Genomic DNA, 12,856 nt, shown 5'->3' on the forward strand with positions numbered 1-12,856 from the left:
AAATTTAAACACTATGATGTTCTGATGCCTCAAACTTTCCACAAAGCATTGTTTCATAGTTGTCTACAGACAGAAAAATTTTCATTGCAAGGTCAATTTTCTCTATATTTCGGTCGACTTGAGATGGAATAGCCCGTATGAAACTTAGATGAATCTTGGATTTTGTGTGAGAGAGATTTTGTTCTGTACCCTATAACATTTTTTCCGTATAATAATTTCTAAGGCATAATTATATTTAGCCAGGGTGCTTCCTTGTGTTTTACAACAATAACCTTCTTTCATTCACTTGATCAGTATTTATGAAGCACATGCTACCACTTATTGGCAAGGAAAACTGTGACCTTAATTGATTTAAATATGTGGAAAACTTACAAATGCATTGTTTTGAGATCTTCTTCTGTTATTGACGTGCTCATTACGATACACGTTAGCTCGTACTTGTTCTCCAGAGGCATGTTTGAGAGCTTAAATCAATTAGGAAATTATTAAATATGCTTCAGCATCAGAAAATATCCCAGCAGGAAATATGTAGATGTGAAATAAGAGCAAAGTCCAATAGTAAGCGAGCATTACCGAAATTATTTCTTCATGTGTTACAGCATTGATGCAGTTGAAAATATAAATGAAAGAGCATAAGTTACAAAATGCATTTTCTACTGAGTTTGTTAATGGATGTATAGCGAAATTACACAGGCTTATACAACCTCCCATGCAATAATTGCGACACTTTCTACATTGGACAGACAGGCAGATCATTTCAAACTCGATACAAAGAACACATCAAAGCATTATCCAGAGGACACAATACATCTACATATGACGAACACATAACTAATGCGAACCATACATAAACACAGACATGGAAATCCTACACATACAACCCAAAAACCAAAAACTCAACACACTAGAACAATATGAAATATACTGGGACACCGAAACAAACCCTAATAAAATTCTCAACACACAGATCAATTTCAGAACACACACACTATTTGACACAACCCTTCACCACAAGAAAGCACCCACTCAACAGGCAGAGATATCGAAATGCCGCCAAGACCCAGAAGGCTCTGATGATGGTGGCAAGTAACACCGAAACAGCTGTAAGCTGCACATGCTTACATAATTAACACGAGTAAGTTCGCCAGTTAATCAATTATTTATTAATTAGTAGTTAAAAATTTTCCCTTTTTTTTCATTTCATTTATTATATTCCGTAGATCTTACATTAGCAATGAAGCTTTAAGATGTGGAGCAAGTCAAAATTTTACAAGATTACAATTACAATTTTTACATGTTTTTACAAATTTTACAATTTTCTACAAATTTTACAATTTTCTACAATTTTTTACAATTTTATGGCGAGAAGTATTGAGATAATATGAGGCCGAGGATTCGCCAAAAGATTACCTGGCATTGTACTTATATTTGGGGAAAACCCCGGAGAAAATCCAATCAGGAAATCAGACCAAATGGGGGTGATGTGAAGTGAGCGTGAGAACTCGCCATACATTATCCGACATCAGTCCCATGGCTGGGGAAAACTTTGGTAGAAACCAATCTATCAGACGAAACGGGGATCCAACCCAAGCCCAAGCGTAGCTCCGGATCTGGAGGCCAGCGAGTATGCTGACTGAGCTACATCGATGGCTCTACTAAAATTATAGAGTACATAGCCAGTAAGATTATTAAATTTACAAACTCAAACGATTATTCATCAGTCGGACTATAAAATATAATACATAGCAAATAAATTGATTCAACTTAATGCATAATCAATTCAATCAGTTGAGATATACAGAAATTGATAATATCATCATGCAAATTACTTCAAATTGTTGGCAGTATCATTGGTACGGTATAATAGCATTGCATAATAAAGAGACTTATTTATAAGTGTGTTCGAATTTTTTAAGAAATTCCCTTTAGTATAGAGGATTAATTAATACTGTTGCATTGTATTGTGACTTTTAATTAAACACTATCTTGTTACTTTTATTGACAACAATAATGGATTCCTATTTCTGAATTTAAACACTCCCTTCAACATTGGCTATTTCACTCTACACAGCAACACAGTATTCGTTATTGCATTCCTCAGACAACAAAGACAATTCACGTGGATTATTAAGAGCAACAATGTACTCCTAACCCCAACTAATGTTCACAAAGCACTATTTACAAAATAAAACTGTCAGTTCACAGTTCGTTTGTCTTGGCTAGTTCTTCCGGCTCATTCACTCAAGTTCACAGTATATCGAACCCAAGACTTGCAAAGGCAGTCCACTAAACTTCGAACTCAAGGCTTTCAGATAAAGTTCACTGTCAGTCGAACCCAAGACTTCCGGATACGCCGCACCCGCCTGTTCGCTGCCACAGTTGCGGACCCACTCAAGTCGAACCCAAGACTTCCGGATACGCCGCACCCGCCTGTTCGCTGCCACAGTTGCGGACCCACTCAAGTCGAACCCAAGACTTCCGGATACGCCGCACCCGCCTGTTCGCTGCCACAGTTGCGGACCCACTCAAGTCGAACCCAAGACTTCCGGATATGCCGCACTCGCGTGGACGCTTCTCCAGTTGCGGTCCCACTCAAGTCGAACCCAAGACTTCCGGATACGCCGCACCCGCCTGTTCGCTGCCACAGTTGTGGACCCACTCAAGTCGAACCCAAGACTTCCGGATACGCCGCACCCGCCTGTTCGCTGCCACAGTTGCGGACCCACTCAAGTCGAACCCAAGACTTCCGGATACGCCGCACTCGCGTGGACGCTTACCCAGTTGCGGACCCACTCAAGTCGTACGCAAGACTTCCGGATACGCCGCACCCGCCTGTTCGCTGCCACAGTTGCGGACCCACTCAAGTCGAACCCAAGACTTCCGGATACGCCGCACTCGCGTGGACGCTTCCCCAGTTGCGGACCCACTCAAGTGGAACCCAAGACTTCCGGATACGCCGCACCCGCCTGTTCGCTGCCACAGTTGCGGACCCACTCAAGTCGAACCCAAGACTTCCGGATACGCCGCACTCGCGTGGACGCTTCCTCAGTTGCGGACCCACTCAAGTCGAACCCAAGACTTCCGGATACGCCGCACCCGCCTGTTCGCTGCCACAGTTGCGGACCCACTCAAGTCGAACCCAAGACTTCCGGATACGCCGCACTCGCGTGGACGCTTCCCCAGTTGCGGACCCACTCAAGTCGAACCCAAGACTTCCGGATACGCCGCACCCGCCTGTTCGCTGCCACAGTTGCGGACCCACTCAAGTCGAACCCAAGACTTCCTGATACGCCGCACCCGCCTGTTCGCTGCCACAGTTGCGGACCCACTCAAGTCGAACCCAAGACTTCCGGATACGCCGCACTCGCGTGGACGCTTCCTCAGTTGCGGACCCACTCAAGTCGAACCCAAGACTTCCGGATACGCCGCACCCGCCTGTTCGCTGCCACAGTTGCGGACCCACTCAAGTCGAACCCAAGACTTCCGGATACGCCGCACCCGCCTGGTCGCTGCCGCAGTTGCGGACCCACTCAAGTCGAACCCAAGACTTCCGGATACGCCGCACCCGCCTGTTCGCTGCCACAGTTGCGGACCCACTCAAGTCGAACCCAAGACTTCCGGATACGCCGCACTCGCGTGGATGCTTCCCCAGTTGCGGACCCACTCAAGTCGAACCCAAGACTTCCGGATACGCCTCACCCGCCTGGTCGCTGCCACAGTTGCGGTCCTCCTCACGTCGAACTCCGGTCTCGAAGGCTGGCTTCCTTACTCGCTCACGGCTGCTTCACAAACCGACTGGCTGTTCTAAACTAAACTGGCTTCTCGAAGGCTGCTCGCTTTCATTTGTTAAATCACACTTCACGAGCCATCTATCCTGGACGTTTCTACAAACGTCAGAGCATTGCGCTTCTGGAGCTTTCTCCGGATTTCTCTGCTCAGTCGCAATTGCTTTTGTTCCCCCTCTCTGCCACTGTCCCGTCGTCTCCCCCTCTCCTCTGTACGCCGTGCCCAGTGTCGACCGAAGCTGGTTTTCCACTCTCTACGCGCCCACCCTTCTGTCGGACGCGCGTTCGACTTCCGACGCGTCTGTCACAGTATATATTTCTATTACAGGAGATATTATTACATTTGTGAATTTTGAGAGGGAAGGAGCTTGTAATGATGAATTCGAGATAAATCATAATATTGTCGCGAGTTTCCTGAAGGCCAAAACATTTGTAGATTTTATGATTAGGTTAAATAATTTCAGTGTGTCATTCTATTAATGATTTTGCACAATCCTACTTTGGTACTGTCCTGAGTAATCATCATCATCATCATTTTCCATGCACGAAATTAGGCATTGTTGGCCTGTATCGGTTCCAGCTATACAGGATCCAGTAGACGTTTCTGTGGACGTCCAGGTCGTCGTCGTCCTTGAGGGTGGTATTTTAGCATTTCTTGGAGTGTCCGGCTAGCTTCCATACGAGAAATGTGTTCAAGCCATCTGTTTCTGAATTCTTTAATATTTTCTTCTAATGGTTGAAATAGTAACGAAGTTTTCACGATTACATACGAGGAAGATTATTAATGAAAAATATACTGACAAGCCATGGGCATTATTTGTAATCTTTTGAAAATAGTCTTACACGATTCCCTAGATTTGGCACCTACTATTATTCTAATTACTCTTTTTTATAATAGAAATACACTGTTAGTATCTGTGGAATTTCCCCAGAATATTATTCCAAAACTCATTACAGAGTAGAAGTATGCTAAGTATATTGTTTTTAAGGTATTGATATTTACTATTTTTTGCATAGATCTAATAGCAGTAGTTCATTAAAACAAAAGCAGACAGTGGTGGTTTTTCCACAGTTTCCCTTCATACACAAGGAATTTCTAGCCATCGAATAAAGTCAACGAAAAAATATTGTGGGCTGACAACAGTCCAGGGTCTTATTGATTGTTTATAAAACTACTCAAATATTGTTGTTAATCTAACACAGTGTTCAAGATATGCTACATTATATTGCACAGTAATTTATTGTATACAGTAATGGCTGAAGTATTGGCTTTATACATCATAATGTAAAGCATATGCTGAATTTAATTAATTACTTTAATTTAATTGATTGAATTAAATTAGTTCATAAATTAAATTACTACATTACCTTATAGGTTTATCTAAATTTAAATAAATATGTAGCCTAATAGTCGTTAAAACTTAACTGAAGAATATAGCTGGAGAACCTTTTAAGTACAGTGTAAATATTCGTAATTTAAATATGTATTGTATTGATTAAGCCTGGTTGAGTGGAAGAGAAGGCCATATGGCCTTAACTCTGCCAGAGAAAATAAAACATTACTGTTATTAATATTATTATTATTTTATTATTATTATCATTATTATTAATTGCGCTGTTGTTTTGAACGTTAATATTTTCAATAAATAAATTATTACTTTTATTATTATGATGATTATTATTATTGTTATTATTATTATCATTGTTATTATTGCTATTATAATTTTATTGTTATTATTATAATTATTGTTATTGCTATTTTATTAGTGTTATTATTGTTATTATTATTATTGTTATTATTATTATTATCGTTATTGTTATTACCATTATAGTTATTATTATTATTTTTATTATTGTTATTATTATTTGCTATCATTATTATTGTTGTTATTGTTATTGCTATTTTATTATTGTTATTATTATTGTTATTATTATTATTGTTATTGCTATTTTTATTATTTTTATTATTATTATTATTGTTATTATTATTATTAATGTTATTATTATTAGCATTATTATTATTGTTATTCTTGTTTTTATTCTTATTGTTATTATTATTATTATTGTTGTTTTATTGTTATTATTATTATTATTATTATTATTATTATTATTATTATTATTATTATTATTACCATCATTATCATTATCATAATTCTGTGGATTGTGATCACATTGTAGCATACGGAAACGTAAGGAGCAACTTGTAAAATTAGAAGTCGTCTTCTAACACTGTAATAAATTGCTAATTTAAGACGTCTCTTTGTACTGCAGGAACGGAATTTCTTGGATCATCATGTGACTGGTATAAAAGAGGAATATGAGGACCAGAGCTCTGATCTCTTATCTGAGATAAAATTTGAGGGAGATCCAGTGCCAATTTCGCTCCCTATGGTGAAGCGTGAACCAGAGGTGAGTGGAGCACAAGTAATGCACAGTATATGCCTCTCCCAGTGTTTATCTTGTATTTTGATTGTCACAGACACTACTTTTTACAATGGTACTTGCAGTGTCTTTTACTCTATGATGGAGAGGAGAAACACTTATTACTATTTACTATTACAAGTTATGTCATGTTACAAAGAACTCTAATAATGTTGAACTGTTATGTCTGTTTATGTTTTAAATGTGGAAGCGAAATTCTTGTTATGCTTACTCTTAATAGTTGGCAAGCTACACATTCCCACAATGCGTTTGAAAAAATGTTTTTCTTAAGAACAGAACTTTTTTTTTGTATGAAATTCTTAAAAGTTTTTACCGTGTCCAAATAATTGATTTTGCTTGAGATGTATGAAAAAATAAATATTCAATCTTCCTCAACTTGGTGAGGTTACCAAAGACAAAGAATGTTAAATAGTAACATTTAAGGTGACATTAAAAATGTCTTACAAGAAACTAAAATGTACAGGAGATAATATTTCACATAATGAAAATTTCCAGTAAAATAAAATATACAGATAAAAAATAGAATGAGAAAATTCAATTTGGTTTTAAATACAAGTGTCACCGTAAAATCTGCAGAGGACCTTTCAAGGCTATCATGGTCATTTCTTTAATTGTTCTTGTTGGGACTACAGTGTCTTGTGACATTATTTCTTCGCCCTTTTGTTTTTGAGTATGTACTTATTTTCAATATATCCTTTGTAGAATATGATATTTGGAGATAGAAAATATTTTGTAACTGCAGACAAATTACATAGCTGATCTTTATTCTGCCAGTAAAGTGTATTTAGTTTTAATACAGGTAGACAAACGTAAAAATTAGAAACTCCATTTTACCAATTTTAAAATTACTAGAAATAAACTTAATTTCGCTTACCTCTTATGACTAGACTCCAACTAGACCATGAAAGTAGCAAAGTAGTTTGGTGCAAGTTACCTCTTTCAGGGCTTATCCCGTTAACCATTGAGATCAAATGCTCGGTAACTCTTGGTGCTGGACCTGCATTCATTTCGCTGGCATTATCTACCATCTTCACTTCAGTCAGAAACTGGATAACCATTGCAGTTGATAAATTGTCAACTTACAAGCAACTTACAAAATCCACCAATTTCGTGACTAGAAATTCAATTGTTCCTTCATAGATAATTCCTGCTGTTGTACAGTATTTAAATATTTATTCTGTAACAGCCAATTTTCACCAGTTTACGGTGGCACACTCGAAAAATCCGCTGGTGTGCTGCAGAATACCAAATGCAGCTCAAATCAGCCTTCAGTAAACATAGAGTAGCTGTGCGAGCAACAGAGAAGAGAGTGACTGACTCGCATCTAGGGTATCTAGATCAGTAAAATTGGATACTTTAAAGTAGAAGGGTGCAAAGTGCCAAAATGAAACATTGGAGATAAGATAAAAAATGTAGCTATTAGAATAATTGTACACATATTTGTGTCATGTTTTTTTTTTACTGATAGAAAACAGCATTAGTACAGTGTTTAGTCATTAATACGAGGGGGATCCAGGAAATAACGACCGTTTTGTTGTAATACTTAAAATATATATATATATATATTTTTTTTTATTTATTTATTTATTTATTTGAAAAAACAAAGTCTGTTACATTACTGAAGCTTCCTTTACTTCTCTACATAATCACCACCTACATTTAAAGATTTGTCGTATCTGTTCACTAGCTTTAGAATTCCCGTGTTATACTCCTCTGCCGCCAGTTCATTAAGCCAGGTGTTCACTGTCTTCTTCAACTCTTCATCACTTCCAAAACTCGTACCACCTAGAAAGTTTTACAGCTTAGTGAAAAGGTGAAAATCGCTAGGAGCAAGGTCTGGACTATAGGGCGGATGATCACAGATTTCCCAACCGAATTGATCCAGCAATTCTCGAGTTGAAGCAGCAGTGTGCGGGCGGACGTTGTCGTGAAGAAGTACAACTCCTCTCGAAAGCATTCCTCGCCTCTTGTTTTGCATGGCACGCCGTAGTTTTCGTAAAGTCTCACAATAACGATTTGCATTGATCGTAGTGCCTTTTGGCATGAAATCCAGCAAAAGAACACCTTTGCGATCCCAAAAGACAGTAGCCATGACTTTTTGTGTTGAGAGAGTCTGTTTGAATTTTCTCGGTTTCTTGGGTGATGAGGGATGATGCCACTGACGTGATTGGCGCTTGGTCTCTGGGGTGTTGTGAGACACCCAGGTCTCATCACCAGTCACAATTTGATCAAGAAAGGCGTCTCCATCTGTGTGATATCGCATCAAGAATGTCAATGGTGATGCCATTCTCTGAGATTTGTGTTTGTCACTCAGTTGCCGTGGAACCCATTGTGCACAGATTTTGTGGCAGCCAAGATGTTGCGACACATTTTCACCAAGCAAAGAACGAGAATTGTTAGGAAAGGCAATATGCAATTCGTCGAGTGATGTGCGCTTGTCTTGCAAGATTCTGTCGTTCATTTTAGTCTTCAGGTCTTCTGTGATGAGTGATGGGTGTCCGGGTCGAGTTTCATCATGGACATTTGTTCGCCCATTGTTGAACATTTCGCACCATTTTCTCACATTTCTTTCATTCATTACAGTATCATCATACACTTCTTTCAATTGGCGGTAAATTTCTGCAGGTTTCAAATGTCGGGCATTCAAAAATCGAATCACACTCCTAACCTCACAGTCGGCTGGATTATCAATCACGTCGTTCATTTTGAAGTAACACAAAATGCACAATGGCGACTTGTTGCAACCAGTACTCACAACATTATGAGAACACATGTTAAGGAAGCCAGTTGACCTTCAAACAAGGAAGGGGAGTCAGCTTCGCGGTGGGTATGCGCGAACGGTCGTTATTTCCTGGATCCCCCTCGTAAAAGTGGTATGTAAAGACATTATTTCTCCATATGTAATTCTATAACACAGATTGTGAAAAGGGTTAAGTAATGGGTACGGTTGCAGTAGAATGGTGCAAAGTCCAAGACCTATTTTTTCCTATTCTGAATCAATTTTCACTCTCAGATCTCCCTGTAGAACTGCCTATGCTCCTCACTTGGAAGATAGGGAGTCATTCTAGTAGATCCCCCTTCTTTTCTTCAGTAATTTCCCTATTTAATGCTTTAACTTGAAACAATGCCGACTGCACATCTTTCATTTTTTTTTTTTTCCTTTTTAAACACTTTAATGGTATGCACTGCTTCATTGTCATGGGACTATTTCACAGAAACACTACCTGTTTTACTAACATCATACTGAATGCAACATGGCTTAGAAATATTCAAGTTCTTGATGGAAATTAGTTGATCAGCAACATCTTGCATATTAAGGAAATATGACTAGCATTGAAACGGTTTGAAATGGTTTTACAACTTTAGAGTCTTGTACGATTTTAAGCAGGTCACTAGGAATGAAAGCTTTTGTCACTTTTTGTCGTTTTTCAATCAAAGCGAAATCAGAATCGCATTGCAAAAAACTGTGGCCGCTTGTTCTATGTGCTCAAATAAACCAATGGCAACTAAAAGGAGACACATGAAAACCATTACACGATTTTTGTTTTCAGCTGCACAGTTATCAGATTCTTCTTGTATGTCCATATTCATCAGTTTTAGTACACACGAGGCAATCTCATTGGCACCTCTACTCGCGATGCTTTCATCCCACATACACATGTAGGACTGCATTGTATTCCATACACAAACTACAAAGTTATAACGTGAAAGCTGACATCTGTAAAACATTTCGCTGTGTGTAAGTTTGGGCACAAACATGACCTGTTGAAAATGCATTGCATTGTATGATGCATCTCAAGAGGGAGCTCACCGTCTGAAACTGCATGGTGCTGGCAATGTAACATCTAAATATCTCTCTTAAGAAACACAAGTGGATTTAGTCTCTTTGATACATCATCCTCCTAGGCACATTGCACTTTTCTGCATAATAATTTCGTTTTCTATGAATTTGGCACTTTGCACCTTTCTACTTTAAAGTATCCAATTATAATATCTTGCCAACCTTAAAAAAAAACATCGTATTTTACTTGGCTTTATGAAAGAAAATGTTTCATGCATTAAATACCTTAGCAGCACATGCAATGAAATAGTGTGCTTTTTCGATTTTCCCAAATAACTAATTAGAAAAGAATAATTTTCTGTCATTAAATTTTGCATTTCTGACATGAACCTTAAATAAAAACACAAATATTTTGTTAGTTTAGTATGTGAATAATGGTGTTGTTTCTCTTCTCAAGGTTTTTTGCAACATGGACTTTTCTACCATTCATCGTATTATCATTTCCCAATATATTGACTCAAAACTAATTGATATAACATTAAAAATATTTTATTTAGCAGCCCTATATTAATGCATATATATTTTTCTCATTTATAGTGAGGATCACTAAGTGTAGTTCCTAAAAGTTTAATTTGGCTGTATCTTCAGTTTTGCCAACTAACACCAAATATCATGAAAGAGGGAAAAATCAGAATGCTAGGTACTACAATAATAATAATAATAATAATAATAATAATAATAATAATAATAATAATAATAATAATAATAATAATAATAATAATAATAATAGTAATAGTAATAAAAATAATAATACAGTATTAAAAATAACAATGTCTTGCTTGTTTACTTATTTATCTCAACTCATCTTGCGAGGTGTGTCCTAATGGTTCAATAATATATGAAACAGTATATTTTCTTCCTGGACTTCTCGCATAATATTACGTTGGTAATTAGGATTAGTATGATCTAATATTAAAATTAATTTTGTCTGGCAAAATGAAACTAAACAGTTTACAATTCATGACACCTATCCTAAAAATGTCTTTAGTTTGATAAAACCAGGGGCGTATTTGCGGGCTACCAGGGCTACCGGCGGTAGCCCAAGGAAATTACAAAAGAAAAAGTTTAAAATATAACATAATGTAATAATTTTGTATTATTAGTTTTACCATAGTAATTAAAATTAAAGTAATTGTTAGATATATTTTGTGTAATAATAGGGTCAGCGATAGCCCAAACACTTTAACCACTATACGCCTCTGGATAAAACAGAGTACAACCTTGAAATGTATACCCTACTTAAAATACTTACGAGCACTTTATCTTTTGGAGAAGCTGCTACAATGCTATTTCCTCTCTTGGAAATTTTTATAAAAATCTAAACACGAAAAAAATTCATTAAAAGGTGAAATATATTTCTGTCCATGTTTCATACCAAGTAGGTCTATAAGCAATTTCTTATTTAATCACACTTATCTGAATATAGAGTTGAATTGGAATCACAACGCAACAGAACTGAATTTTGTATTGATATTGATATTAATACCGGTACTACTAAATATAGTAATTATTAATTCACAAGCCTAGGTACTTGCATTTTCATCAGTTTCCTTCACTGCAAACCGAAATTATTGCTGCCAACATAACAGAAATAACTTCCAGGTGTATTTGGTAGTGCTCGAAATTCGAAACGAAGTTGGTAAAAGAAAATTCAACCTGCCATCTAGAAAACCACTATAATCCACTAGCATATGTAGTAATAGGGGGAAAATGGATAGGTTTTACCCTTAGGGTATTAAGGTAAGCTCACCTGGACTATATTTGTATTTTATAGTACTCATTCCTTTCTAAAACCTTAAAATTCCTCTCGTACTTGGAAGCAACAACTTTAGATTATATGAGTGTGCCTCAGGATTTTAAATTGTGACACATATTGGAAAAGGTTGAAAAATGCTGATCTATAACGAAAAGAGTTATCCCATAAAAATCTGCCCCAATATTTCTCTTCTATTATCTTAAAGTCATTTACGGCAATACGACGAAGTCCTATTCTGTGGAATCTAAAATCAATTACCTTTTCTTAATCTAAATTGTGCTATCTTTCTGTTTTATTTTTTCTGTGTTTTTAGGAAGAACAAAGTGACTTGGACACAGTGAATGATGACGCAAGAGTTGAAGCAACACCAGAGGACAACGAGGTTTTGACGGAAAGGTGAGTGTGGTGTGCGAGTCTTCACGTAGACTTCATTGTGTTTGAAGTGTCTGTTTTCTTGACTGTCCAGAGGCAGCTTCTGACGAACTGTCTGTCTGAATCATCCTGCAATACCCAATCATCACATTCACACTCCACTTCCCTTGCTATCTGGTTTCCATAATAAACTGTTAAAACCTGTCTTCATGTTCTTCTCTATAAGTGCCAAGATTTTCGTGAAAATAAAGTAAATGGACATGCAAAAAGTGGGCCTTTACAGTCTATTACAGTCCATAATTTCTACAGTTTTTTTATAATTGAGGTCCCTGAGAAATTATGTACTACCATTTTGAATCTATTTCAATAGTTTTATCTGCAAACAGTTGTTCACAGATACAAAGCCACTGTGTAACATTAATTTTTCTGTTTTATTTATTTGTATATTATTTATTTATTTGTTTGTTTATGTGTTTACTTAATTTTTTACTTATTTGTTTCTATATTTTTATTTACCTATTTATTTATTTTGTCTTTATTTACTTATTTATTTATTTACTTATTATTTATTTGGTTATTCATTCATTTATTTGTTCATTCATTTATTTGTTTATTCTTTCAATTATTTGTTTATTCATTCATTTACTTGTTTATGTGTTT

General features: G+C 36.8%; 1 protein-coding gene across 2 annotated transcripts in view; it reads left to right on the forward strand.

The window, feature by feature from the left end:
* Positions 1-12,856, forward strand: part of LOC138692152 (zinc finger protein ZFP2-like) — a 32,600-nt gene that overhangs the window by 5,763 nt on the left and 13,981 nt on the right. For both annotated transcript variants that reach the window (XM_069815179.1, XM_069815178.1), the window contains exons 3-4: positions 6,057-6,194; positions 12,138-12,220. In XM_069815179.1, coding sequence (XP_069671280.1) covers positions 6,057-6,194; positions 12,138-12,220 — 221 coding nt within the window. The remainder of the gene's footprint in view (positions 1-6,056; positions 6,195-12,137; positions 12,221-12,856) is intronic.

The sequence above is a fragment of the Periplaneta americana genome, chromosome 16 (assembly GCF_040183065.1).
Source record: "Periplaneta americana isolate PAMFEO1 chromosome 16, P.americana_PAMFEO1_priV1, whole genome shotgun sequence".
In the NCBI taxonomy this organism is placed as follows: Eukaryota; Metazoa; Arthropoda; class Insecta; order Blattodea; family Blattidae; genus Periplaneta; species Periplaneta americana.